Here is a 27500-nt window from a genome sequence, read left to right as displayed (position 1 = left end):
ACTTTTAGTGGTAGTTAGATACCTGAAGGTCAAAGAAAAAAGTTTCATTCAGTTAATAAAAATTTCTAATGAAATTCGGACACAAAGGAAGAAACATCTTTGGCAGATTTAAGGAAAGCGGCAACCTCCTCGAGCCTAAAGCTACTCTTATTTATATGTTTTCGCCAGCTTAGACACTGTCGGCCCTTTCGAAATGTGACATCACTTCCTTTGCACCTCAAACAAGAGAGAAACTAACAAATGGAACAAGACGACCACCCACGACAATTTTTCAAATTTAAGTAATTAGCAGCCGCGGCAATGCCATTTATAATATGACGGCCAAAAAATGGACCACTTTTATTATGTACAACTTAGTCATTGCCATTGTATTCACCATAATTCGAAACAACTTTCTTAATCAGTCTTCAGTCATCTGTAAAAGCAAAACTATTTACCGTTACTTAACAAATTGAAGTAATAATTCTTTTTGAGCCTGTCCACTTACAGAAACAATAACTGTCAGAACGCTGTCAAAATGCTGTGAATCTGCGAGCAGCGAAAGGAACCTACGTCTGGGGGCCTGCAGCCTCGAAAAACATTTGAGTCACGTGGTTTTTAAAGGCCAAGTAATTTTACACTGATTTTTCGGCAAAATCAGGTAAATTACTGTATGAGCCTTGCATAATTAATTGTTGTTTTAGCTACAAAGCATGAACCTTTTTCATAAATGGAGGCCAATATTTATATTCTTTTGTCCTTGTGCTTAGCCGCCTAGCGTTAGTATGGACAAAATAAAAAATAAATGGTGCTTTAGCGCGAGGTTAGTTCGTCTAATTGGCAAACAAGAGAATATTTAAATTTGAAGTGAACAGATTTTTTTTTTCCGCGGGAAAAAAAAATTGAAAAACGTTTGAATAAGAACATGACTCAATTTACTATTCTTGCCATCTCAAATGCGTTTCCTTGTTATTTTTTAACAGTTAGAAAGGTATATTTACGTGTCCAAGAGTTCCTGTTCGACTCCGGGTGATAACAGGGGACCCAGGAATTCCACATCTATCTCTAAATCCGGATGCTTCATAAGATCGGTGCCCCTGAAATAATCAAATCAACAAACTCAGTCAGCTTCGGACTGAGAACCTTCGAGACCTGTCTACACTTCTGACGCAAACGCAAGGACGAACGCAAGAGGCAAGCTGTGACACATTGTGAACGTCCACTCTGCGGGTGTCCTTCACTAATGCTTTGCACTGATTTGTACTTGACTTCAGAGCACAATTGGCCATATTTCTTTATGCTGGACCTCTATGTCGTCACGTAAAGACATTACAATATGGGCGAAAATAATTTCTGTGCATGCAAAGAAGTACAGTAGAAATAAAGACTATCGTCACTAAGGGGAGGAGGGTGGGGGAAAAACGAAAGTCAGAACAGACCTCTTTATTGTATTTTTGGTGAGAAAATCTGTAATCTAATAGTGCAAGAGAAACCATACTAAACCGAAGATTATGCGATGTAAAAAGTAGCAAACTAAGTTGTATATCGCTGGCAAGAATGAGAGTTTTAAGTGTTTGTTAAGAAGTGGAAGTTCAAACCTTTGTCGTAATTTGTTACCAAGAACCAGTGTATCGTTTCTGTATACTAACCCCAGGCTATGTGTATGTGTGTCTACGTATGCATGTACATGACTGTATATCTTGTACTTTATTCAATATAACTATTCATGTATTTCCCTGTTGCCCTTTTGAAATAAAGATCAAAGTGACAAAAAAGTATATAGAGGCGATTTGATGCCAGGAGAACGTCTTATAGAAACAATACCCAAGGGTATAATAAGTAAGTCCCAAGAGAAAAAAAACCTTGGCAATTAATGGAGCGCACAGAGCCATCTTGGTGCAATAGGCCATTTCCGAGTTCACGTCTGCCTCCTCTTCAAAGCGAGTCTAAGTGCGAAGTTTTTCTTATGAAAATTAGTTTTCATTCATATGTAAAGTAGAACTAATTACCATCACAAAAACTTCGCACTTAGTCTCGCTTTGAAGAGGAGGCAGACATGAACTCGGAAATGGCCTATTACGCACCACAGTCACCTTTTGATCATATGTGCATGTAAAAGGCGCTATAGAAGTATTAAACATTATTATCATTATTATTATTATTATTATTATTATTATTATTATTATTATTATTATTATTATTATTACGTGCTTATTACACTGTAGCAGGATGGATTTTTTTGGCGTAATCTTCTAATACACAACGTGAAATCACCAGATTTCAATTTCCATACTCACAGTACCTCAAGAGGGTGTTTTGTATCAATACCATCAAAGGATATTTCGCACACATTTCATAAACCGAATGACTTTGAGATGGAATAATCACGAAGACTTACGAAGTCAACGATAGCGCAAATTTAGCAAATTTATATCTGAAACAACTCTCTCATCCACAAAGGGCTCTTTAACCTCATGGGCTGGAGGAGAGGACTGGGGAGCAGTGAAAAGAAATAGTTCCCCGGGGACCGGTGGACCACTTCGCTATATAGAGGGACCTCTGCCAAGAAGCGGCATTTTTGTTGTTGTTGTTGTTGCTTGAACTCCCTGTTGCGAAATTCAAATGGAATGAGTCTCTACTTACTTGTATTCTCTAATCCAGGTCAAAAGGCTGATGCACTCATTTGAATCAAGTCGCTCTTCGAGAACAAATCTTTCGAGCTACAACAAATTTAAAATGCAGAAAACACAGAAAATAAATTACTAATCCCGAAAACACTCGAGCAGTAAGGTAAATTAATAATTTTGTTGTGTTGTTGATGAAGCAAAGTCTTGCTATCCCTCGGATGCCATTTGAATTTCTAGCGAAGGGGAAGTATACTTGGCAACAGGCAATAATTATGGTAATAATTATACAAAATTCAGAGGTATCAGGAGAATATCGTTTAGTTTCATTGCAATTTTAGGCTGATTTAGCAACAGAACGGGAACGTCAGTGGCGACGTCGCGCGCAGCAAAACTACCAATGAGAATTTAGAATAGAGAAGACTCTATTCTATTCTGAATTCTGATTGGTGTTTTTTCTGCGCGCGCCGTCGCCACTGACGTTCCCGTTCTGTTGCTAAATCAGCCTTTTGAAACCAACTAAACCAACTGCTTTTCCTTCATTTCAAGAAAAGCATAAGCGTCTGCTGGGAAAAATTGAGTTCAACAATTCATTCAGCTCTAGGCAGTGCAGGCTCTCAGTCACCGGAAGAAGCCCGAGTACAATATCTTAAGACCAGCTTTGGGGAGAACTATGGAGATGGTTCCATAATCGCCTTCCTTTAGTCTGGCCTTGCCCTGCTCTCTTTACTATCCCTGCGTAAGGAGCAAACGCGTTCTCGAACATTCATTAAAAAGTATCATTCTTCACAAAATCTCACGATGCTTTGATTCTTCATCCCGTTGGAAACCGCTGTACAAGAAACATTGAATGTTATGAAGTAACGAAAAAGGTCCATAACAAAAACTTCACGGCAAAGCTAAATATGAAGGCACAATGTACTAAAGACATTTGAACTGCGGGGATGAAACAAGTTAATTTAAAATGTATGGCTCTAATACATTGTTCCTTCACCATATCATCGACAGGTTCAGTTACGTACTCACGATTGGTTTGATAGTTCAACTGGCAGAGCATTGCATCGGTATCGCAGAGGTCAAGGTTCGAATCCCGTTCAAATCTGAATTTTTCAGGCTTTTCTTTCGTTACTGCTAAAGTAGCGTTCAATTTAATTACGATGATCTCAATGACCGACTTCACTTGCTTAAAGCTAAACAAGTCGAAAATCAACGCTTACGCCTAATAATTGTTCAACAATGATGTTCCATGCAACGTCTCCGTCCTTTTTGATTTGCCAAAGTAATTACTTTGGTTTTGGTTTTACGACACTCGATTGAAACTCGCTCAAGCTTATTGAATAGTGAATGTTGAATAGGCAATTATATGTGAAAGTGATTTGCTTTAATGATTTCCTCTTGTTTTACTGAAGTGTGATCGAAAAACAAGAAAATCTCTTATATCATGTTTAGGAAAATGTTTGTCGTGGAAAAGAGCTGTGAAAACTTACCATCATGGATAATGCCTTGTGGTACATCTTGACAAAACGATCAAATATGTTGTAACTGGCAGGAAAACAGTCTTGGCAGAGATTCTACAAAGTTACAAAAGGCAAAGTGTCGAGCTTTAGCATCGACGACGAAAACTCCAAAGAAGTTTACTTGAAAATAAATGACTTTACGATCGAATTCCATTGCCTCACTGATGATTTTGCAATCGTTTAGCAATGTAGGAAGGCCGTTGAAGTAAGTAGAGAAAGATTGTTATAATTATGCACAAGTTTTCATCAAAACACTGAAATGTGGAAATATAATGTTGCTCTTTTGTATAGGAAAGGAAAGAAATTTACTGACTAAATGTATGCCGAATGTGCAGCAAGCTTTTTTCACTTTTTGAATATAGTTTTTGGTGACGTTCACCTGTGCCGTTCTTGTTCCTTTAAAGCTAGAAAAAAAAAGCAAACTTCTTAGCGAACCTTAACAACAATCAAGTCATCCAACACTCGCTGTCTAGTGCGCTCCAAATGCTTCACAAGCCACATCTTATCATTGACTCTGTCCTGTAATTCCATCTCAAGGCTCTCAAATCTAAAATGAACGAGTATTTGGAATAAATGACGACTCACTGGGTTATCTAGTCTCCAAGTGGAAGCGAAGGTGCCGAAGAATCGACCTGCTGTTGCAGATGTACTTTGCATTGTCCTTCGCATGCCATAATTATGGATTGCCACTTCCGCTTGTGGGACCCTTGTCATCATACAATACGGGCGTTTTTGAGACACGGACGGTAACCGAAAGAGGACATTTTGCGAACCAGGACAGTGGTGTCTGCCAGATTTTTATACCAATCATCTCTAATGGAGAAAGGATACTTGGCAATATAAATGTTGTTTGTGTGACGACAAGTTAAAAGGGAAAACAGCTCGCTTCCGGTTGCCGTCCGTGTCAAAAAAAACAAGCGTGCTTAAGCTCCCTACTGCCTTGAAGAATCGCTCATCTTCAAAGCGAGTCTAAGTGCGAAGTTTTTCTTGTGAAAATTAGTTTTCATTTTTATGTAAAGTAGAACTAAGTTTCCATCACAAAAGCTTCGCACTTAGACTCGCTTTGAAGATGAGGGAGACATGAACTCGGAAATGGCCTATTGCAGAACAGCACGGTGCTGGTGTGGGCCCTCCGCCTGGCCCTCCGGCGTTTCTTCTGCACATGTTGAGACGTTCAGCCAGTTAACATCACAATAGGCCATTTCCGATTTCGTGTCTGCCTCCTCTTCAAGGCGAGTCTTAGTGCGAAGTTTTTCTTATGAAAATTAGTTTTCATTCATATGTAAAGTAGAACTAATCACCATCACAAAAACTTCGCACTTGAACTCGCTTTGAAGAGAAGGCAGACATGAACTCGGAAATGGCCTATACAATCTTCATGACAAAAGTGAGGCATTTACCGATACAGAGTCTGCTTGTTGCCATTCTTAGGCAGGGTCACTGAATCAAAAAAATATAAATGGCCTATCACCTGTCCTTGAAGTGTCAAAGGGTTCACACAGGAAGGTGCAGTCATTTATCAGACCCAAATGTAATTTTTTAAGGGACCACACGAGCACCACGATGTTCTGCAATTTTAAAATCACATCTTCAAGGCATTGTTTGATGAGAAGGGTCCCACTAGAGAAAGGGGCAAAGTCCATTATTAAGGTATGCGAAAGACAACGCAAAGTACATCTGCAACAGCAAGTGAATAGACCATATTCGTATTCTTAGCATTGCACTGGAACTAGCTTGCAATGGAGGCTAATGTCGGGGAATATATTAAAAAGTATTTGCATTTGAAACGATTCCCCAGTATTAGCCTCCATTGCAAGCTGTAGTCCCAACCAATACTGACAATACGAATACGGTCTATTGACGTTTCGGTAAAAGCTAAAATTTTGGCCCACATTTCGTCTACAGTTGCTCTCTTTCACAGGCAATTAGCAGTGTTTCCTGACAAGGGATTTTTTAAAAGAATAACAGCAATGCCCATGCAAAATGAAACAAACAAAAAGCTGCTAAAATTTCCACCACTTTCAAACCTGCAAAGAACTACACTGTACTTTCTAAGGGCTTACGAAAAAAAAAAAGGATTTTCTAAGATAAAGTAGGCTCAGACGTTTCACGGACCTCCCTTAAAATAGAAGGACTTCTCAAGACTGTTTGAACTCTGAATAAATTAAAACCTTCAAAAGGCAGGACTACTAATTCTATTCCGTTTCCTTAGCTTTCCGTGGTATTTATCGAAATGGATTTTAATTGACAAAGTTCTGCCAGAAAACGTTTGCCAATTAAAAAAAAACCAATACCTCTTTGTGAGGAAGGAATAGCCCACTTTCGATATATTAAAATTCAGTCCTAAACAAAAGGCATCATCTCAAGGCAAGCTCAGGGGAATAAACACATACAAATCCTTCTATTTATTCCCCAGAGCCTCGAGATGATGCCCTTTGTTTAGGACTGAATTTTAATACATCGAAAGTGGGCTATTGAGACAAGGACTTGATATGAAATTCCCGGTTTTCACATGACGTCAAAGCCGCCATGTTTGTGCCCCTAAACAAAGAAATGGCGGCCATATTTGTGTCCCGATCCAATCCTCTGGGAATTGAACCTATTATTATGAAAACGTTTTCTTTTGTTTTCGTTGAAAAACATGCCTGTTGATCACGTGAGTGAAAACCAACAATATGACCGCCTACACTGAAAGACCGACAAATCGTAAGGGACGAAATAAACGGAATTGAAGGCTTCACTTTTGTTACTTTTACGCGCCTTAATCAGTTAAGATATATTTTATCTAACCTGTTGCTAACAGAATCTTCTAAAACTGTTAAAGCTTTCGCTCTCCATCTCTTTGGCCGTCCAGGGACCGAAAAGCCCATGTTCTCCTCTCTTTCTTGTGCTCTCTTGTCGGCCCTAAGATAACAACGCGAAATACTGTTTGAATGACAAAATGTCTTAAAGGCTTTCTAAAGTTTCTCTTGACTTGAAGAAATCGAAGGTAGACGACGAAATAATTGTTACTACTCCGAGACGTCCACAATTCAACTTTGAACATTTTATCCATATACCGCGTACCTGACAAAACGTTCGCAAATTTGTTTCAAAGACAGTCCTAAATTTTCTATTACGCACACAGCGTTTTACACTTCGGAGGTTTGTTTCAAGTACAGTCCAACACTTTCTCTTGGGCGCATAGCGTTTTAAATTTTTAAAAGGGGAATGTCATGAAAATTTTAATATTTTTCGTTCGAACCTACGAAACACATAACTTTGTACTACCGCTTAAAAGGGGCTATGTCACGTTATTTTTGGGTGTTTCGGAAAAATCTTTTGTTAATCACGAGTTTAAAACTCGAAAAATGGCAATGTGGAATTGCTTTATTGATAAAATTATCGTTACGTCAAAAACAAGATGATTCTGAGGAAAAGCGACCTTTATCCAGGCTATATGCCATAAACTTGAAAAATATCGGGCCGACTTTTATCAAGATTACCCATGCAAATGCAATCCGTTTCAATCTTGTCCATTTGTGTCCATCCATGCTTCTTTCCTTTTGTTGTATTTCTTTTATATTGTTCAACAGTTTTAAGTGGTTATTGCAATGTTTCATTTACTTTTTGAGGACTTTGGGTGTCATGAAACTACATCATTTTGCGTGACATAGTCCTTTACTTAAACATTTAACAATACTGACAACACAAGGTTATTAAATCCTGACAAACCGAGAAGACTGAGATAAGGTGAGTCATGAGCTTCGTAATACGCCATTTTACAGTTGTTTGCTCAGCGACCAAGCCTATGAATGGCTGCGAGGCTGCCAGTGACCTTGTATAGATACAGACCTCACTGCTTTTATCGTGTAAATTGTGTTGTTCTTATCCTAATTACTCTGCATTTAACATTAGAAAAACTCAAAGATTTGTATCAAAACAGGGTCACCAGCAGCCTCGCTTCTATTCCTAGGTCAGGTAACTAAGCTACAACTGTAAAATGGTCAATTAGTAGGTTTTGTTGAAGTGTCAGATTAACAGTTCTTGTCTCACGCGTCTTTGATGGTTTTCTATAAATTCTTCAGTATTTGCACACTAATTAATGGTCAAGAGCTTGGGAAGAGAGTTTATGCTTCGAATTTCGGGTCAGACGTTATTCCTTTACCTTCTAGAATCAACTTGTAAGCACTGACATTAGAAGCATTTGCACAGTCGAAGATTTTGATCAATGTAAATAGTTAAGAAGTGTTTTCCTTGAGTTCCAGAGATTTTCCTACAGTTGACGTCTGTAACTTGAGATTTTGTTATTTCAAGTTCCAGATTTGCAGAGAACAGAATAGAAATGTACAAAAGTGTGACGCGCATGTGCAGAGGAATTTTTTCGTGAATAGAATGCTCTGGTTACAGTTGTGTCCTTGTTGAGATCGTCGCCATCGTAGATCTTAAATTGCCCTCAACCAAAAAGTATACTTCTTTGCTGGGATAAATCTATTCACCCATCGCAAAACGATTCTTCCGCTTTCACTTGAAAGTCCCAGCTGTTGTAATATTTATCAAAAACAAGAAGTCGTTTGTCACACGGCTGATAGGGCCCATTCCGGAAATGACGTCACAAAATTCTTTGCATTGCAAAACAGTTTTGTGACATTGGGTGCTTTCCATAGCGCCAAAATGTCCGGAAATTTCGGTCTGAAGTCAAATGGAAAGGTCCTTTTCGGTTCAGTCCGACCGGAATATTTGGGACCACCTCTGGAGGCGGTCCTCTTTGCCCGGTCGGTCCGGTCCGATCGAAACGTGCCGTTCCATTTATCACTTCACTGTGAAGTAACCGAAATTTCGGTCGAAACGTAAATGGAACGCTTCGGTCCGGTTGGAAATTGACTTTTGATAAGAAATATCGTTCCACTTTTCCTTGGTTAGTTCCACTGGTCTCCGACCCGATGGTCAGGTACCTGTATAATGGAAAGCATCCATTATCTCAGCCAATACTCCTAGTCGCTTCATGCTACGGAAACCGGAGATAAGTGCCGGCCTTAATGGGCCTTCAGGCTCGCAACAGAGACTTTACCTTTTTTTATCTCAGGCATAGACCCATGCCTCTCGCCATCTCGACCGTACGACACAGGGGAACCCAACGTTAATTTTCGGAAAATATCTGTTCGGAAGACGATTTGAGATCTAGAATTTTCGGAGCATTTTCTGTAAAATTTCTTGCTTGCCTGCCTGTCCTAGGATTTTCAAACTTCTAAAAAATGGATAATTGCCCTTTTTAAACAGATTTTTACCCTAAAAAGGTCACCAAAAATTTTCGAGAGCCCTTTTTCTGGCTGAAAATATAGACTTTCAGCTAGGAAATCCGAACAGATGAAACATTTTAAGGGGATAAGAATATGCCTATATCTACCGTTTAAATACTAAAATATGTTTAACGATGCTATGTCTAAGTGAAGGGGGTAGTTTCTAAAGAAACAGTGGTGCGGTACAGAGATTCTAAAAGCTAACGTTTCGAGCGTTAGCCCTTCGTCAGAGCGAATCGAGGAATTATGGGTTACGTGTAGTTTTTATAGTAGAGGGGAGCTACGCTATTGGTGGTAACATGGCAACGTGAAAAATAGGAATATATTAGTTAAATGAAAAGCGTTCGTTAATACCGTGAGGATTAAGGGTGCCGATTTGAAAGATGAATTTTTGTTCCAGATTCTTGCGGCTTTCCATCGTACCTAGATGTAGGGAAAGGCCGCAGATAGCCATGTGTTTTTTGGAGTGGTTAGGCAGATTAAAATGGCGAGCGACTGGCTTGGATGCATCCTTGTCATTCTTCTCAACATCGCGAAGGTGTTCGCGGAATCGGTCACCTAGTCGTCTACCTGTCTCGCCAATGTATAACTTATTGCATAACGTACAGGTTATGCAATAAATGACATTTGCGGAGGTACATGTGAAACTATCGGTGATCTTAACAGATCGCTTAGGTCCCGATATCTTGCTAGTGTTAACAATGAAAACTTGTCTTTTTTTGGCCACCATGCTCAAGCTCTTTTACTTAATACAATAGTAACATCGTCAGCAACTACAAATGTATGTAATTACACTAAGAAACTACATCAAGAGGAAATAAACTGAATTGAATTGAATTGAATTGAATTAACACATTCATCTTCCAAATCGGCACCCTTAATCCTCACGGTATTAACGAACGCTTTTTATTTAACTAATATATTCCTATTTTTCACGTTGCCATGTTGCCACCAATAGCGTAGCTCCTACTCTACTATATAAACTACACGTAACCCATAATTCCTCGATTCGCTCTGAAGAAGGGCTAACGCTCGAAACGTCAGCTTTTAGAATCTCTGTAAGGTGGCCAATTTACATTATCAACTCTGTTGATAAAACCACATTTTTGTATACTATGTCTAAGTGGTTTTGAACTATATTCTCGTTGGGTGCCCCTGACGACAAGCGCCTGCCAAGAATTGTGTAAATTTTACCATTGATTTTACTCACCTCGTGCAGTCTTCTCAGACTCTGAGGCAAAAATCGCAACTACTTAAGGTAAAATTCACGTTTTATGGGGCCAAACTTTAACTTCTCTGAGGCACTTTAAGGACGGTGCATACTAATTAAAGGTATTTTTGCCCTGGTGTGTGATTATGCAGGAAATGTAGATCTTAACAAGTGTTATTGAAATCCAAAAAGAAAATTGGGGGTAACCACGCATTTTTCAAAGATAATTCATGAATAATATTTGTAAAAAGCTTTAAAATACAAAGCAATGTATGGCGTTATATCTCAAATTTAAGCTTAATTATCTCTCAAAAATGCATGGTTACCCCCAATTTTCTTTTTGAATACCAAGAGTACTTACTAAGATCTACTTTCTCCGGATAGTTTTAAACCGCGCAATAATATCCCTGTATTAGTAAGCATCGGCGATAGGAAAAAAAAAAAACCGAGTGTCTGGAGATGCGCAGAACGTATGCGCAATAACAATAGTACGCACCGTCCTTAAGATCCCCAATATATCGGAACTAACCTTTCCTCTCTTTCCACTATTCTTAGTGCTGTCACGAGCTGTGCCGGATCACTACGAACAGTACTCAACACTCTTCCTAACACCACCCAGCACTGCTTTCCAAGAGATTCCTGATTAGAAAGGAAGTATTGAGAATAAGAAAAAACCTGCAAGTCACAGACGTGAACCTTCAAAAATAGGCCATTTTACAGTTGTTTGCTCAGCGACCAAGCCTACATGTATGAATGGCTGCGAGGCTGCCGGTGACCTTGCACTGATACAGACCTCACTGCTTTTATCATGCAAATTGTGTTGTTGTAACGCTAATTAGTCCATATTAACATTACAAAAGCATGAAGGTTTGTATCAAAACAGGGTCACCGGCAGCCTCGCTTCCATTGTTAGGCCTGGTAACTTAGCCACAACTGTAAAATGGTATATTCGTGAACCTTCATAAATTCACCTATACAACTGTTCTCGGAATTCTGTTAAACATCGCGCACTGTATCATCTTTAAAATGTGAAGAAATATAAGGGATCAAAAAATAAATATAAAACTCGGTCTGCATCTGAGTGCATTTCTGGGCACACCTCGCAGAGGAAAGGAGGTCGTTTTGCACCAAGGGAGTGATTTCAGAATACGCGTCCACTTTTGTCTTCTTGTAGCGAAATTGTCTGAAACAATGTTTATGTTGGCTAAAGAATGAAGGGGGTAGTTCCTAAAGAAACTGTGGTGTTGCATCAGTGGGGAAGTAGTATGGGGCATAAGTCATCAATTATTTATTAAATGTTAATTAATCTATAAGTTATAATTATGTTAGTGTTCTATGTTCTATGACCCCATGATGGTAATAAACATTAATTCATTATGTGATGTATGTCCTACATTATCACAGTGAATAGACAGGTTCTTATTGTGCTAATCCTCAGGTACTTACAGATAATTTCTTGACGGCTTCAAAGTATTGATACAATGGCTGGAGGGAATTAAAAACATGAGAGAGGAAATTGAGAAAAACTTAAGATTAATCAAACTAGAATGAGCATAATTGAAAGCAAATACATGTACAGCTGTATTGTAGTTTATTCATTCATGATGAATCACAACATAGTACTAGCAAAAATGGAAATGAACTATACACTGAGTCAGTCCTTCCATGATAAAGTGGTAATAAATAAATACAAAAGTTACTGTAGTAATTTACCATGCCAGAATAGATATGAAAAAAACAACAACAAAACAAAGAATTCCCTCTTTACTGATGGCTAAAAAGTGAGGAAATTTTTTTCCCATCTACTGTAATGCAGTAAGGATGTCGGGGCAGAGGTGCTCCAAGGACCCCTCCATTTTGCGCCCCCCCCCCCCCCCCCACCCTTTGACTCCCAATCTGGCCTCAACCGGTCATACTTAGAATTTTACCCTGTCTAATGCCAGATGATTTTACTTGTCAATGGGGAATCCCTGGGAGTCAATCGATTAAGTGAAAAAGAAACAGAATCCGTGAGTGAGACTGACTGATATCATACACGTACTGTAGAATGGCAACAACCTTCCACTAACAGCTTTAAGTAGCTTCCAAGATCCCAATGTCATCTTGACAAAACTCGAGGCTCTCTGTTGTGCAGAATAGTATTTTCAACCTAATTTATATGCTTATCCCCCAGTCAGTAATTTGAATCATATTTCTAAGAACAGATATCATTACATCATTTTGCAAATCCACACGTCAATCATGCATAATATTTTATTATAATATTCTGTACACGTGAGCATGGTTTTGTAGAGAGAATCAAGTCTTACTGTTTTATCTGGTTTAGGGCCTTCTTCTTCAAGAGACATCTTGTGAACTTCAAAGAGAAGTTCATCTCTGGTGGCTTCTAAATCTGAAAGACTGCATAAACAAAAAAGATTAGTACTGAAAGCTAACCCGGATTCCCTCCTGTGAGTTGCATGTACTCCCTCTAGTGCTAATGCTTAAAGATTTGAATGATAAGGAAGGGTTAACACTAATATTTTACATCCAATCAAAAACTGTAAGTTCTTTAAAGTGCTAAGTACTAGTACAGCACTTTAAGAACGAGTAAGTTAAGACAGCTCTTTGAATCATGTTTGGGCTAAGAACACTCATCCTATTAAAAGCTATCACCTTTGTAAAATTATTGATCCCCTTTCAGAGGCATGACCCATAACCAAAAAATTGCTGGATTCACATTCATTTGGCATTTGAAAATAGTTTAGCTGCAGTACCACTTATGTGCAAGAAGCAATTTTCCATCACTGATCAAAGCTTCTGTTTTCTTCACATTTTCAGGAACAGTGAAGATAAGGTTTAGATGTTCACAAGCTTTAGAAATCTGAAAGCCAAAAAAAAAAAAAAGATTTACAAAATGTTTATTAATAAACAAGCAGGAGTGAGTTATCAAGTTTTAAACCAAGAGGTGACGCGTGGCAAGTGATGTTTAGTAAGACCTGATAAAACACAACCTGCGAGTTTATTGACTGGGTTCAAAGACGTTCCACAAAAAGCGTGTCCCTCTGGGGTCTGAACAAAGGTTCAAATAATATTGTGAGAGTAGAATATACTAGCATATATACAAAAAAAAGCTATTCCATTTTAATAACGAAAGGTTTTGAAAAACATTTCAGAATAAAGAGTAGCAGATGAAAACATGGCATTCCCATTATCAAATGCAAATTATTGTAAGCTAGGTAATGTTATATAAAGGATAGAAAGTGGGAAAATACATTAGAATAAATGAGGTGGGAATAAACAAAAGAATGAACAAAATTTAAATAAACCATTTCACTGGAATGGAGTCATTTTGAGTGTTCAGAGGTCTTTTCTTCCTAGGCTTATTGCATGTAAAAGCATCTCATCTCTGAACACTCAAAATGACTCCATTCCACCGAAACTGTTTATTTTAATCAATTTTGTTCATTCTTTTGTTTATCCACACCTCATTTATTTCTAATGTATTTTCCCACTCTCTATCCTTTATATAACATTACCTAATTAACTTACAATAATTTGCATTAATTTTGATAATGGTGACATTTTGTCGCCGAAACGTCATGTTTGCAGTGTATCCAACCCGAAACTGCGGTAACACAACACCAATTGATTTCGCCAGGCAAGATGGCTAACTAATTTTTATTCCACGTGGATCCAGAAAACCTTGCGGTTGTACAAGCACAGGTGGCCCAAACTAAATACTGTACATTACAATGTTTTTATCGCACTACTCTTTATTCTACGGTTACAGTATTCCTTTTTGGTATGCTTTATACATTAGAGAATTCTCAGGAGGAATGTTTTATCAGTTTTTAAACAGTTCATGCATGTGATGTTTTATGAGTGGCTTGCTAAGGTGTCTATCACAGGCAATAATAATTGCTTTAAATTGCCCACAGATAAGTGTGAGGATCATATCCATCTTTCCTTTACTTTAATTATAAGCGATGTCCGTGCAAGCTCATTATTCGTGTGAAAAAGAAAAAATATTGAATTGCCTGGCTTTGATGTTTCTGGCATTCTCTAACAACATGTAGTTCTTCTGCCAGTGATTTAACATTCTTGCACATGGAATCCACCTCACTCATGCTATAAAAAGAAAACAATGAAAGGTCGTTTCAGAGGCAGAGTGTTGTTCACTTTTCAAGACAGGTAAATTACCCCTAGATGTTATCTTACATGTAAAAGCAATCATCCACAGCATTAAGTGCATGTACCTTTGCCTAATTTGTTTGATTTCATGAAGGCCACTAAAAAGCAACAGAACAAAAACAAACATGAATTTCAATTCTTCATGTACCATGATTAATCTATTGCCGGTTTATAAAGTATATATAGCTTAAACGCTTCAATAGTGCTAGCAATTCATTATCATAGAAATTTCTGACAAGTTCACATGAATTCAAATGCAAAATTAAATTTCCAAACATAATACAACTTTAGTTATCATTAAAATAATAATTAAAATTCATTTGGATGCTAGCCTCGTCAGAAGAGTGACTATTGCTAACACTGACTTTCACAAGTAAAATACTGGTAGTAATAGTAAAATAGAGACCATAAAAGAGTATTACTTGTTAAACGCTGACCTGTGAAGTTGATAAAGGCCTGTCTTGACTCCATCAAGTTGTGATTGAACAGCAGTCTTCAGCCTGGCCTCTGCAGAAGCCTACCATGATCGGCAAAACCAATAAGTTTGGATTGATTAATTTTCATAAGACAGTCTAGAGTACATGCTCATGTCCTCAAATCTTGACTGTTCCTTTCCCTACCCTCCTATATCAAAGCGACTAGGTTTTACGCATTTCGATAGTCCAAGATTACTACTAGTTAGTATAAATTATATCAAGTGAAGCTACGATCCTCGCAGTTATACACAATTTTAGCAGTTGTGTAGAGAAGCCCGAAAAAAATTTAATTAACTCAGGACGTCAATGGGGTTTGAACCCGTGACATTGTGATGCCGGTGCGATGCTCTACCCAACTGAGGTATGAAGCCACTGATGTTGGGAGCTGGTCAATTTTGTGGATTCATATGTACCCGTGATGAATGAATCAATGAACAAAATGTACAAAGTCATGTATGTGAAATGAATCATTTATTGAACTGCTGGTATAAAATCAAGTGATCTTCGCAGTTACGAACGCAATTTTGATCCATTCATCACAGGAACATTTAATGACCCACAAATGACCACCTCCCAACATCACTTGCTTCATAGCTCAGTTGGTTAGAGCATCGCAGTGGAATTGCAAGGTCACAGGTTCAAACCCCATTGAAGTTATGAATTTTTTAGGCTTCTCTATGCAATAATTGTTAAAATTGCATTTATAACTGCGAGGATCATAGCTTCACTTGATTTCATACCCCCAGTTCAATATACGATTCATTTCATACACATTTCGTTCAGTTTAATACTACATGATAATTAAAATTAACCATTTGAGCCTTAGAGATAGACTGGCCATCAATTCTGTTCAATTTGTTTCACTTATCACATCTGCCTAAATGTGCCCCCCTTCCATTTAAGTTTTAGACACTCATTGCTGTTAAGGTCTCCTGTCATTTTGGCCCAGTTGTCCTCTTGACATTCCAGAGTGAGGTACAGTGTACAGGGAAGAAGTCCCGTTCCATGCAATACCCGCAAAACACTGTAAATTCCACAATCTAAATTACAGTATCTGCATGTGTTTACTTACTTCTTTTTTTTTTATATTTATACTGTACTTGCAATTCTATGCAAACATTCAGTATTCAAGCTAAGCAATACTCCAATAACAGTTGCAGTACATGTACTTGTAGGTATCCATTATCAAAGTGGGAACATCTCTATTTTTAAATGAAGCTCCACTAGTTTTGTTAAACTTGCAGTTCAACCGCGCACTGGTGGCTCAGTTGGTTGAGCACCGGGCTCAGTTACACAGGAGGTCGTGAGTTCAACTTCAGCCGGACCAACACTCAGGGTCTTTAAATAACTGAGGAGAAAGTGCTGCCTTAGTTTGTAATTACATCTGCAAATGGTTAGAATCTAGTGAGTCTTCTTGGATAAGGATGATAAGCTGGAGGTCCTGTCTCACAACCCTTCAATGTTCACAATGCTGTGGGACGTAAAAGAACCTGCACACTTGTCGTAAAGAGTACGGCATGTAGTTCCCAGTGTTGTGGTCTGTCTTCTGCGGTGTATTCTCCTGGTTAACCTCATAGGGGACCTATGTCCTATTGCCATTCCACCATGTATGTATTCATACTCAATCAGTAAATAAATAAAATAAATAAAAGTTTGGAAGCAAATTACTATTCCATGGAATGAAATGACGATTAACTATAAGTTAATTAACGTATATCATGATATGATATGATAGTCAATAACTTTACTTAGAGAGGGAGATGCAATCAATCTTTTAAAGTTTTCTAACTTACAGCCCTCTAGCAACAGTGTATACCACAGAGAAAAGACCACAAGACAGGAACTCCATGCCCTACTCTTTGCGAATAGTTTGTGGGTTCTTTTATGTCCCACAGGGCTATGCACATTGGAAGGTTGTGAGACAGGGATGACAATTCATTGTCCTTATAGGAGAAGACTAGATACATGTACGTGTAGTCTAGCCATTTGCAGATGTCATTACAAAGGCAGAATGTTCTTCTCAGTTATTTAACCCATTGACTCCATGGAGTGAGACAGTTACATTGTACTGTAAGATTTTACAGTACTCTGTCTTATGCCAGAGGGGTGGGTTTCAGGAATCAATGGGTTAAAGACCCTGCGTGTTGGTACAGTTGGGCTTTTTTTTGTTCCCTTGACCACACTAACTTTATTTCTCATGTATCTTCTTCTCCACTGTTCAACTTTATCCAGACTGTCAGGATGCTGAAATAATCATGATGATCCCAAACATCAAGCTACAATACTTTTGAAAAGATGCTTTAAAATAATACTACTTTGTTTACCCTCAGAGTAGCTAGTAGCTAATATCACTGAGCATTAAGCATATACAATTGTTAAGAATCCCAGCTGGCGGGAGGTAAACCAGTTGGCTATATTACAAATGCGCCAGGAAGTTGAACCAGGGACTACCTGAAACAAATTCAGTGAGTGGTCAGAACGCTGTCTTGAACCCAGGATCTCTGGATCTCAAGGCACAGGCCTAACCACTCGGCCACACTGCCTCCAATAAAATCAATAAAATAATATGTCTGATAACTGTATATTAACTGGTTTAAATGATGGGACCCAACATTAGGAGAAAAGATTGACATGTTTGACAGAAGGGTCCCAACACTGAACTGCGACACCCGGTTACGAGCTCCCTGTGATCTGCCGCAATGTTTTGTCATGTAATTCACTGTATAAATCACATGGCAACATATTGAACCCCACCACTTGATATACTTAGATTCTGTGATGGAATTGAAAGCTTGGGTGTCTTGATCATGAAAAGTTTTATCCTAGAGTTTGAAACCTTGTTTCTTTCTTATAATTATGCTTCTTTCCCATCAATAATCAAATTTGCCAACCACTGTAACAAAAGAACCCTTTATTTCAACAGCCAGTCAGCCTCTGGTTAGCACATTAATGATAACTGATGATGTAATGGTGCATGGTGCTATTAAAAGGTTGCAATTTGCAAATGCTGATGAAGTTATATGCACAAAGTATAAATGTAGCAAAGACAGCAAATTTTGATAATTAGAGCAATTTTGGCACCTGTGAGTGGGTGAAGCATGGAAAACTGGCTGTATTAAAGGCTGACATTATTGCAATGATCATTATAAGCTTAATTTAATTGGTAGTTTAAATTAAAATAATTATTTTGTTAAGCTATTAGCTAGGAATTTATTAAAAGTAAGTGGCTTTATCCCTTGAACGAGCCAAATATTTTTAACATGAACTAACTCATCTTAATCAGCTAATTTAAGGGCCTTAAATTCAATATACTTGAGGATAGCAATCAATTAATTAATTAATTACCGGTAAAAACATGCAAACTCAAAAAATTGTACCAACCTGAAGCATGTTTGCCATAGTTTTTGCAGCATTTTCATGGGCTTCAGCTTTCCATTTCTGTATATCAACGGACATTATCCTTTTTATTTCAAATTAAACCAAAGAGTTTACGAGAGGAAAACCTTTATCATATCCTCGAGGCCGAGGAAGTCGCCATATTTGTTTTGCTTCCTCTTGCCTCTTGAGCTTGCAAAGCATCATTTAGTACCCAGGCCATCTGTAAGATTCGTCAAGATGGCGGAAATGGAGGATGAGTTTGGCCAATTTTCATGCTACGAATATTTTGTTGTATAATATTGTTAACGTAGTTTTTGGACTCTGCAAGGAATTCATAGTTAAGGAATTTGCGGTAGCCTCGTGCACGCCTAACAGGAAATCATTTCAGTTTTGTTAGTTTATGTGGATTTCATAAGTTTTGGATATCGACGACCAGTGGCAGACTTGCCGCATGGTATAATTATTGTTAAAAGTTTATATCAGTTATTCCCGCTTCGCACGTTTTAATTATTCTTTTATTACCAATTGATTTAGTTAATTAGAATACATTGTACATTTTAATTTCAGATCCAATATAAACACTATCAGTCATATGATTGCGAGTATTCTTCAGTAGTGGAATCATCATCGTCTTAGTTAAGTTCTCTTGCGCGACAAATATAAATGGGAACGAATGGAAGAACGGGAAGAAAGCGATATCGCAAGAGAAACAGCAAACATACAGCAAGTAATGGCTATGCAATACACGACCCTGAATCCATTGTGCTTCTCAAATGGGCGAAACGAAATGGTATTTCCTATGGGAAACTCTGTCCAGCGAACTTTCCTCAAACTGGACGAGGGCTGATGACCAGCAAGAGGCTCAGAAGTGGAGATTTGGTGATTTCAGTCCCAGAAAGTATGTTAATCTCATCAAAGACAGCTAATCAGAGCAAAATTGGAAAACAGCTGTCTGAACTAAACTTAAAACCTGCTCTTTCAGTGAAACAGATGCTATGCAGTTTTCTTTTGTATGAAAAATATCGCGGTAGGACTTCTTTTTGGTATCCGTACATCAAAACTTTGCCAAAGTCTTTTAACACGCCAGCGTATTTCAGTGAGGAAGAAATCCAACCATTGCCGTTTGATTTGCAACACGAAAGTGGCGTTCAAGTGACAACTGTGAGAGAGTCTTATAAAGGATTTAAAGAATGCCTTGAAGAGCATAGCACCCTGTTGGATGGGAAATTTGTGGATTTTATAACATTTGATGAGTTCAGGTGGGCGTGGTTTGTTGTCAACACGAGGTCTGTGTATAAAGCCGACAGTAAACAAACAGATTGTAATGGAACATTACAGAGAGACAATGCATTTGCCCTTGCTCCTGTTCTTGATTTACTCAATCATATGGACACTGCAGAGGTATAAGTTAAATAATTATTATTTAACATACACATAGGGGGAACTGTATGTAGTTACTAAAACGGGGACTTAACCAAACTAAACCAAAACACCCTACATTCACCTCCGTTGCATGTTTCTTTTCCTTTTTTGAAATCCAAATTGCATGTTATTGGCTGCTACGCATCATCAATAACATGCAAGTTGGATTCAGCAAACGAAAAGGAACAACAGATGCACTCGTCATTCTAAAGCAAGTTCAAAGAGGAAAAGAAAGACCTCTTCTTCAACTTTGGAGATCTAGAAAATGCTAATGATAGTCATCATAGAGAAATGTGCCGGAGTACCTTGTCCAACTGGTCAATTCAAAACCGCAGAGAGGACATCAGCAGGGTTAACAGAACTGTTTACGATTGATATAGGGTTACATCAGGGGTCAGCATTGGGTCCCTTCCTGTAGTTCTGGACACAATTAACTGAAGGATTCAGGAAAAGTGAACAAGGGGAACTGTTATATGTATTCATGGATGGCCTTGTGGTGATTGCTGAGCCTGAAGAAGGACTTCAGTCAAATTGGATCAAAAGGCAAGAAGGAGTTGCGAAGCATGGCTTGAAAGTGAGCACAAGCAAAACTGAAGTTATGATGTGCAGTGAGTCAAGAAGGAATATCAACAGCATCGATTGTAATGGACATGCCTTAAAACAAGTAGAAGAACTGAAATACCGTAAATCCTCTATTAAGCCCCCAGGAAGGCTTATTTATTTCAAGCACATTTGAGGGCGTGAGGGGGGCTTAATAGAAAGGGTGTTTATATGAGGAGGGGGGGGGGGGGGACTTATTTAAGTTAGCAAAATGTGTTACCGGTATCAAAAGAAAATTAAGAAAGGAACAGACCAGAGTTTCTACTTCCTGTTTTGGACCAAGGCAATGACTGTCTGATATGGAGATTTGAGTGATATTATACGCATTGCGCAAGTTATTTGCAACATTTTAATTCATTTGCAGGAACCAAATCCGAACTTCCAGCATGTGTTACTTTCATGATTAATTAATAGTCTATCATTTATTAATTTGGTTATGAAGAATAGGGGAAGTGAAGGGGGGGGGGAGGGGTGCTCAATAGCTTTCTTCTACTCTAAAATAGGGGCTTAATAGAGGATTTACGGTACCTTGGAGTGACAATAAGTGAAAAAGGAAGGCCAGAAGCTGTTGTCTGATCGAGAATGAGTGCTCCTCCATGGGCCAAATGGAAAGATTTCACTGGAATTATGTATCATAAAAGGATGCCAAGGCAGCTGAAAGTCAAAGTTTACAAGAGAGTCATACAGCTTGTACTGATGTATGGATGCAAGGTGTGGACACTGAGGAAAAAGGAAGAGTGCATGCTGGAAACCCTAGAAACGGAAATGCTGAGGAGAACCAGAGGAATCACCCTAATGGACAGGGTGAGAAACGAGGGCCGCAACGCTTGGGATGGTTTGACCATCTGTTATGGATAAGCCAGGAAAACCCTGTAAAAAAGACTTGGAAAATGGAGATTGGTGGCAGACAGAGTAGAGGGCGACCACAATTGAGGTGGATGGAGACTGCCAGAGATGATATGAAAAGCGTGAAGCTGAAACCTCAGCATACTTTGAGGAGTACCCAATTGGCAAAAGTACAATACAATAAAAGACATACTTAATTGACCGCTCCCCATAGGGGCTTTTCAGGGCCAATGAAACACAACGGAACAGAATAACAAAAACAACTGTTAAGAATCCCAACTGGAGGCAAACCAGTTGGCTATTTACAAGTGCTTTGGTTTTATCAACGGAGTTGATAATGTAAATTGGCCACCGTACAGAGACGGTACGGTACGGTACGGTGGCCAATTTACATTATCAACTCCGTTGATAAAACCAAATTTTTGTATACTACTTCCCCACCGCCGCAGCACCACAGTTTCTTTAGAAACTACCCCTTCATTATTTACAAGTGCAGCTGGGAAGTTGAACCAGGGACTACCAGGATCAAATTTAATGAGTGGTCAGAGCGTGTCCTGAACCGGGGATCTCCAGATCTCAAGGCAAGCGCTCTAACCACTGGGCCACAATGCCTCGTTACTCGACCACACTGCAGTAGCACTGTTCAAAATGCAGAATGAAGAAGAAGAAGAAGAGGAGACCCTAAATGGAGCCTAAATAGCCATTCACAAAGAGTCACAACCGTCTTCACAATGACCAAAATTAACCACATACCTGTAAACCTGATCTGCATTTCTTTCCCATTGTACCTGTGAAAACCCTGTTCCAAAAAGCTGCCCAAAAGCCCAACCAGGAAAAAATAAAAACATTCAAAGCACTCACATATCTATGGTGTATGCATTTATCCTCATTAATAAGGGAGAGGAGGGAGCAGATAGCACCATTTCCCCAAGCTTGACTGGCCATGTGATTTGATTTGATTTCGACCTTGGCATGATTTGAACACGATTTGGTAATGACAATGGCGATAATGATGATGTTGATGGTAATGATGATGACGATGATGACGACAGTGATGATGATGATGACGACGACCACGATGATGAGGATGATGATGATGATGACAACAACGACGACGACGATGGTGGTGGCGGTGGTGGTGACGACGACGATGATGATGGTGATGATGATGACGATGATGATGATGATGACAACGATGTTGATGACAATAATGATGATGACGACAACGACGAGACATCTGTAGAAGGCATCTGCTCTCACCAATTGCAGGGCTAACCCTTCTCCCCAAACCAAAACAGATGAATCATGATTTGATTAATATCTTAGAGCGGCTTTCAATTGAGTGTCGAAAGTAATTAGTGAATTGCTTTGGTTTTAGATCACTTCACTCAGTGATTGGTTCAAAGTTCTCGTGCCACTTTTTCAACCAATCAGAAGTGAAGCCAAAACCAATCATCCCGCGCTTTGTGTCAGCTACATGTAATTCGAGTTTTGATTGGTTTACTGTCTCTGTTCTTTTTGATTGGCTTAGAGCGATTTTCAATTGAGTGTCGTAAAACCAAAACCAAAGTAATTACTTTGGCCAATCAAAAAGGACGGAGACAATCCAGCAAACCAATCAAAACTCGAAGTAATTACACGTAGCCGACACAAAGCGCGGGAAAATGTGCACGCGCGAGCCACGATTGGTTTTGGTTTCACTTCTGATTGGTTGAAAAAATGGCACGAGAACTTTGAACCAATCACTGAGTGAAGTAATTATAAACCAAAGTAATTATCTAATTACTTTCGACACTCAATTGAAAACCGCTCTAAGTAATTACGTTGGTTTTGGTTTTACAACACTCGATTGAAACTCGCTTCAAGTACATGCATTTAATTGAATTTGGCTTCAACATGATTAATCTGATTTGATCATTATAAGATTTGATTAAAGATGGAATTAATCAAGCTACTTTTCACAATTTTGCCTTCTGTTTCTGTCCGACTGCAATTTTCGTAATAGTCAGAGAAGAAAAGAATTTGACATTGTTTAGTTATTCACTTTTATTCGCAGGTTAACGCTGGATTCAACATTGAAAGCAACAAGTATGAAATTTACACAATGTCGTGCTACAACAAAGGTGACCAGGTATTTATTAATTATGGTCCCCATGATAACAGAAAGCTATTATTGGAATATGGTTTCATTCTTCCAAAGAATGTACAAAACATTGTTACAATCCCCAGGAATTTATTATATTCGGTTGTAATGCCCAAGATATCTGGTCTTTCTCGGCGAAAGAAGGAAGTCATTTCGTGTAGTCAACTTGACAAGGATTTGTTTTGTTCAGGAGACAGTGGGTTGTCTTGGAGCACACTTGTGTTGTTGCGAATTCTTGCCATGGATGAAGAGAACTTCAAAAGAAACTGGGAAAAGGTTCTTACTGGGGAGAAATTAAGTAACGAGATTGAGTTGAAAGTAGCAGAATGGAAGGAGTCTTTGTTGCAGAGAATTTTAGAATGTTACAAGGAATTTGATTGCAATACAAGTCATTCCCAGGAACATGGTTGCATGTCAGAAAATATGCAGTTGACACTACAGTTGAGAAACCAGGAAATACAAATTTTGACAAATGCGTTAGAGATGGTAGATCCCTAACACACTTGTCAAACTTTTGACCGGGGTAGGGCAAGATACAGAGCGAGTCGAGAAGAACTTCAGAAACCCACATTTTGGGAGAGTGGGCCCACTGTTCACCCCCATCATCAAGTAAGTGATTGGTTTTGGTTTCCTTTTCATTGGTTGATAAAGCAGTTTTTAAATGACTGTCGAAAATAATTTTGCAATTGCAACGCTTAGTGATTGGTTTGAAAATCTCGCACCAGTTCATCAACCAATGAAAAAGGAAAACTAAACCCAATCGCGATTTGCACGCACGGTTTTTCCCGCGCTTTGAGCAAGTTACATGGAATTGCCACGAACTTGGATTGGTTTATCTCCTGCTTGCACTTGCTGTAATTGGTCGAAGTAATTACTTTGTACTTGTGAGACCAACGTTACAAAGATTAGCATTCTAAAAACTCCAAGCAGTTTTTCAATAAAATTTTATTCTATAAAAAGAAGAAAGTAGCTTTATGAAAACAAAAAACACATTTGGACCGGCCAATGGCGGCCAAGACCTATTTCATGAAATCGTGGCGATGTTATTTTCATTGTTGTCCTTGACGGAGTGACTTTCGTATCTTCTCTGCTCTTATTCCCAACTGCTGCTTCAAACAATAAAAACAAAAACAAACGTTAATTCACCAGTACCAGGAACCCATAAGGGTTGAAACGTGTAACGCGCGTTCACAGCTTCCGAATATTCAGTGCGAACTGATTGGTTGAATGTTGCAGTGCTAAGTACCATATTTGGAAACCCCTCGCTCTTGTTGTTCCAAATATGGTACTTAGCAAATTGAATATTCAGAAGCTTGTTTCCCAGCACACAAGGGGTCGTTACACGTTTCAATCCTTATGGGTTTCTGCCAGTACTTAATTATGGTTTGCAAGTCGATTGTAGCTTTTGAGTCTGTAGATGAAATTCCTGAAGTGTGACCATTTAAATGAAAGCCGCTGAGCAGTACTTCCCTGTTGTGCTGTTCATTATGCTGTACAAGGTGGTTCTTACTTTGAGTCTGAATGGAATTCTAAAGTTGTGACCATTCGATTGAAAGCTAAGGAGCAACACTTGCCTGACCTGCTGTTCGTTATGCTGTACGATTTATCATTGTCAAGAAATACATGTAAGTGACAGTTAAGACTTTCAAATTAAACTATATATCATTTCACCAGCATCATACTTTTCAAAGTTTTTCAAAGTCTCCTTGCACTTTTGCGGGACAATTAATTTTAAGTAATCGCCGCTTCACTCCTTCCTCTGCAGCCCGCACTTGAAATATACTACATTCATTTAATTTCATTCTTGTTCAATTCTCTACACTAAAATTGGCAAACGACACCGTCCACAAGTAGCAGGGGAGTAGAGATGGCAGTGGGAAATCAAAACTTGAGAGGAAATTTTCCGCAAGTGAACTTCTATTTTTTTTTTATCTTTCGCTTTTTCTCCGGGTTCTTCGGTTTTCCCTTTCCTCAAAAACCCACATCTGTAAATTCCAATTGGATCCGATGCAGGACCCCCCTGAGAAACTATTTTTGACTTGGTGGAGATTCCTGGGTAAACATCATCATCATCATCATCATCATCAGTAGGAGTGACTCTTGAGAAATCAAAACTTGAGAGGAAATTTTCCGCAAGTAAACTTCTATTTTTTAAATCTTTCATTTTGAAAATTATTAATTGGCAACTGGCGTTTGAGTTTGATTTTCGGTTCTGCATAGGAAAGAAAAGTTTCGCTACCTTTATCTTCATTTCTTTCAACAAGCCTCTCATATCACTGCTCCAGGAAGCACAGGAGATGGCGAATTGACGAAGTCCTTCTCTATGCTTTCAATAAGGAGTTTTTCTTCCTCATCGTATAAATCGTGGTAATTTGAAGGCGCTAGTAGGATCTCGTTGTTTCTAATGCTTTTTGGGAAAAAATGAGAAAGAAAGCGTCAGCAAAGTGGGAATAGGGACTTTAAGATCTGCGGTGACGACGCAATTTTCCCTTTGGTAAACAAGCGATGTCATTTGGACTAGACTTAAAACAATTTTCACTGTTAAGTTTGTGCTTTGCAAATGAGGGGAAAAAACTTAATCTGGGACTAGATTAGCCGCGTATGGCACTTAGAATTAAAAAAAACTGAGAAAAAACAGAAAAATATTAGGAAAAAAAATTAGAAAAAGTTGATCAAACGATGTCGAACTCGGTTTACAGGCTTCCGAGCAAATTCACTTTACCTCTACACTACCGAAACAACAACTTCAAATTTGCAATTTTAAAGTATTTAAATGAAGCTAATCCTTACAATTTATTGAAAGCTAACAGAATAAAAAGGCTTGGTTACTAAGAATGGCATCGACCGTCAAAAATGGCATCGCTTGTTTACGAAAGGGAAATTAGCGGCGGCGACTTCAGAATATAACGTTGCATTATCGTAAGACTTGCTCCGTGTCACGTGGGTGCAAACCAAGAATTCCTTCTCGATCACGTCGTACAATGTGGACGACGGATCCCACAAAGAGATTGGGTACGAGCGTTGTCAGAGTGAAAATAGAGAATGAAGGGTTCCAGGAACCCATGACCCGGAATCTACAACTCTACTGTGTTCATGTAACGGCGTTTTCACAGACCGATTTATTTTTAGATTGAATTTCCCGCGAATGAGACTCCCACAGGAGCCCGATGACCAGTTACAAGAAATTAAGCTGACGTCACAGGGTCACCGAACCGGAACTGCCTTTGTTTTTTGACCTAATTCGCGTGAAGGGCTAGTCTAAAAATAAACCTACTTGTGAAAACGCCGTTTCACAGACGCTGTATGGAAGTTGCACGCTCCAGATGGGCTCCTGAGGATTCCCATTTGTGTTATACAAAAGTGGTAAAATGCGTTTAACCAATCATACTCTTTATTTTGGCCGTGGCCTTCGTCATTTCTTAAGGCCCGGGCAAACGGATTCAACATCCGTTGTTGAACAGCGATGTTAAAACCTTTTGCCCTCTTTCAACCGTGTTGAAACATGTCGAATCGAAGTTGAATCGATGTTGAATGAGTTCAAAAGCGTTTAAACTTTGCTTCAAACAACAATTCAGCATTTCTTTTGTGATCGCGAATGTTGAATGAAGTTGAAGCAATGACATAACCAATGTCCGTATCCATAGTAACAATCGCGGCTGCAGCCTGGGACTGAATACCGGGGCAAAGCGCCAATATTTTAAGCCGCCAAGGTCAAAATGTGCTTAAGCCACGCCCAGATTGGTCTCCTTTACGGGTCACAAAAAGCTTGAGCCACGCCCAGATGGTCTCCTTCAGGGGTTAAATTTAAAATTTCCGACGAGCATCCCCGTCTGTTCCATATGGGAGTCCCCCC

At 38.8% G+C, this 27500-nt stretch overlaps 3 protein-coding genes across 5 annotated transcripts in view; 1 reads left to right on the top strand and 2 right to left on the bottom strand.

Moving 5' to 3' along the window:
* Window positions 1–18817, bottom strand: part of LOC138003384 (exocyst complex component 3-like) — a 41588-nt gene extending 22771 nt beyond the window's left edge. Inside the window, exons 1-15 of the mRNA XM_068849429.1 lie at window positions 18640–18817; window positions 17446–17502; window positions 15220–15299; window positions 14848–14880; window positions 14629–14719; window positions 13366–13472; window positions 12919–13009; window positions 12056–12094; window positions 11139–11248; window positions 6911–7024; window positions 4556–4667; window positions 4091–4174; window positions 2623–2699; window positions 981–1076; window positions 1–22 (exon numbers count right to left, since the gene is read on the bottom strand). The exon at window positions 1–22 is cut by the window's left edge and continues 45 nt beyond it. Of these exons, the coding sequence (XP_068705530.1) occupies window positions 1–22; window positions 981–1076; window positions 2623–2699; window positions 4091–4174; window positions 4556–4667; window positions 6911–7024; window positions 11139–11248; window positions 12056–12094; window positions 12919–13009; window positions 13366–13472; window positions 14629–14719; window positions 14848–14880; window positions 15220–15299; window positions 17446–17502; window positions 18640–18714 (1188 nt within the window). The 5' untranslated portion in view covers window positions 18715–18817. The remainder of the gene's footprint in view (window positions 23–980; window positions 1077–2622; window positions 2700–4090; window positions 4175–4555; window positions 4668–6910; window positions 7025–11138; window positions 11249–12055; window positions 12095–12918; window positions 13010–13365; window positions 13473–14628; window positions 14720–14847; window positions 14881–15219; window positions 15300–17445; window positions 17503–18639) is intronic.
* A 59-nt stretch (window positions 18818–18876) lies between these two features.
* Window positions 18877–24148, top strand: LOC138003379 (SET domain-containing protein 4-like). Of its 2 annotated transcripts, XM_068849421.1 has the most exons (4): window positions 18877–19090; window positions 19204–20037; window positions 23561–23635; window positions 23838–24077. In XM_068849421.1, exons 2-4 carry the CDS (start codon window positions 19300–19302, stop codon window positions 23943–23945), a joined length of 921 nt encoding a protein of 306 aa, XP_068705522.1. In that variant the 5' UTR covers window positions 18877–19090; window positions 19204–19299; the 3' UTR covers window positions 23946–24077. The 2 variants fall into 2 exon arrangements, with proteins under 2 accessions (XP_068705522.1, XP_068705521.1); XM_068849420.1 differs by having other exon boundaries at window positions 23561–24148.
* A 470-nt stretch (window positions 24149–24618) lies between these two features.
* LOC138003381 (uncharacterized) overlaps window positions 24619–27500 on the bottom strand; it is a 14901-nt gene continuing 12019 nt past the window's right edge. The window contains exons 5-6 of one of the 2 annotated variants that reach the window (XM_068849424.1): window positions 25887–26054; window positions 24619–24753 (exon numbers count right to left, since the gene is read on the bottom strand). In XM_068849424.1, coding sequence (XP_068705525.1) covers window positions 25916–26054 — 139 coding nt within the window. In that variant the 3' untranslated portion in view covers window positions 24619–24753; window positions 25887–25915. Of the gene's footprint in view, window positions 24757–25886; window positions 26055–27500 lie in introns of both variants that reach the window. The other variant, XM_068849425.1, reaches the window with a different exon arrangement.

The sequence above is a fragment of the Montipora foliosa genome, chromosome 5 (assembly GCF_036669935.1).
Source record: "Montipora foliosa isolate CH-2021 chromosome 5, ASM3666993v2, whole genome shotgun sequence".
Classification (NCBI taxonomy): Eukaryota; Metazoa; Cnidaria; class Anthozoa; order Scleractinia; family Acroporidae; genus Montipora; species Montipora foliosa.
The sequence above is the reverse complement of the archived record's forward strand: the minus strand, read 5'-3'. Positions and strand labels throughout refer to the sequence as shown.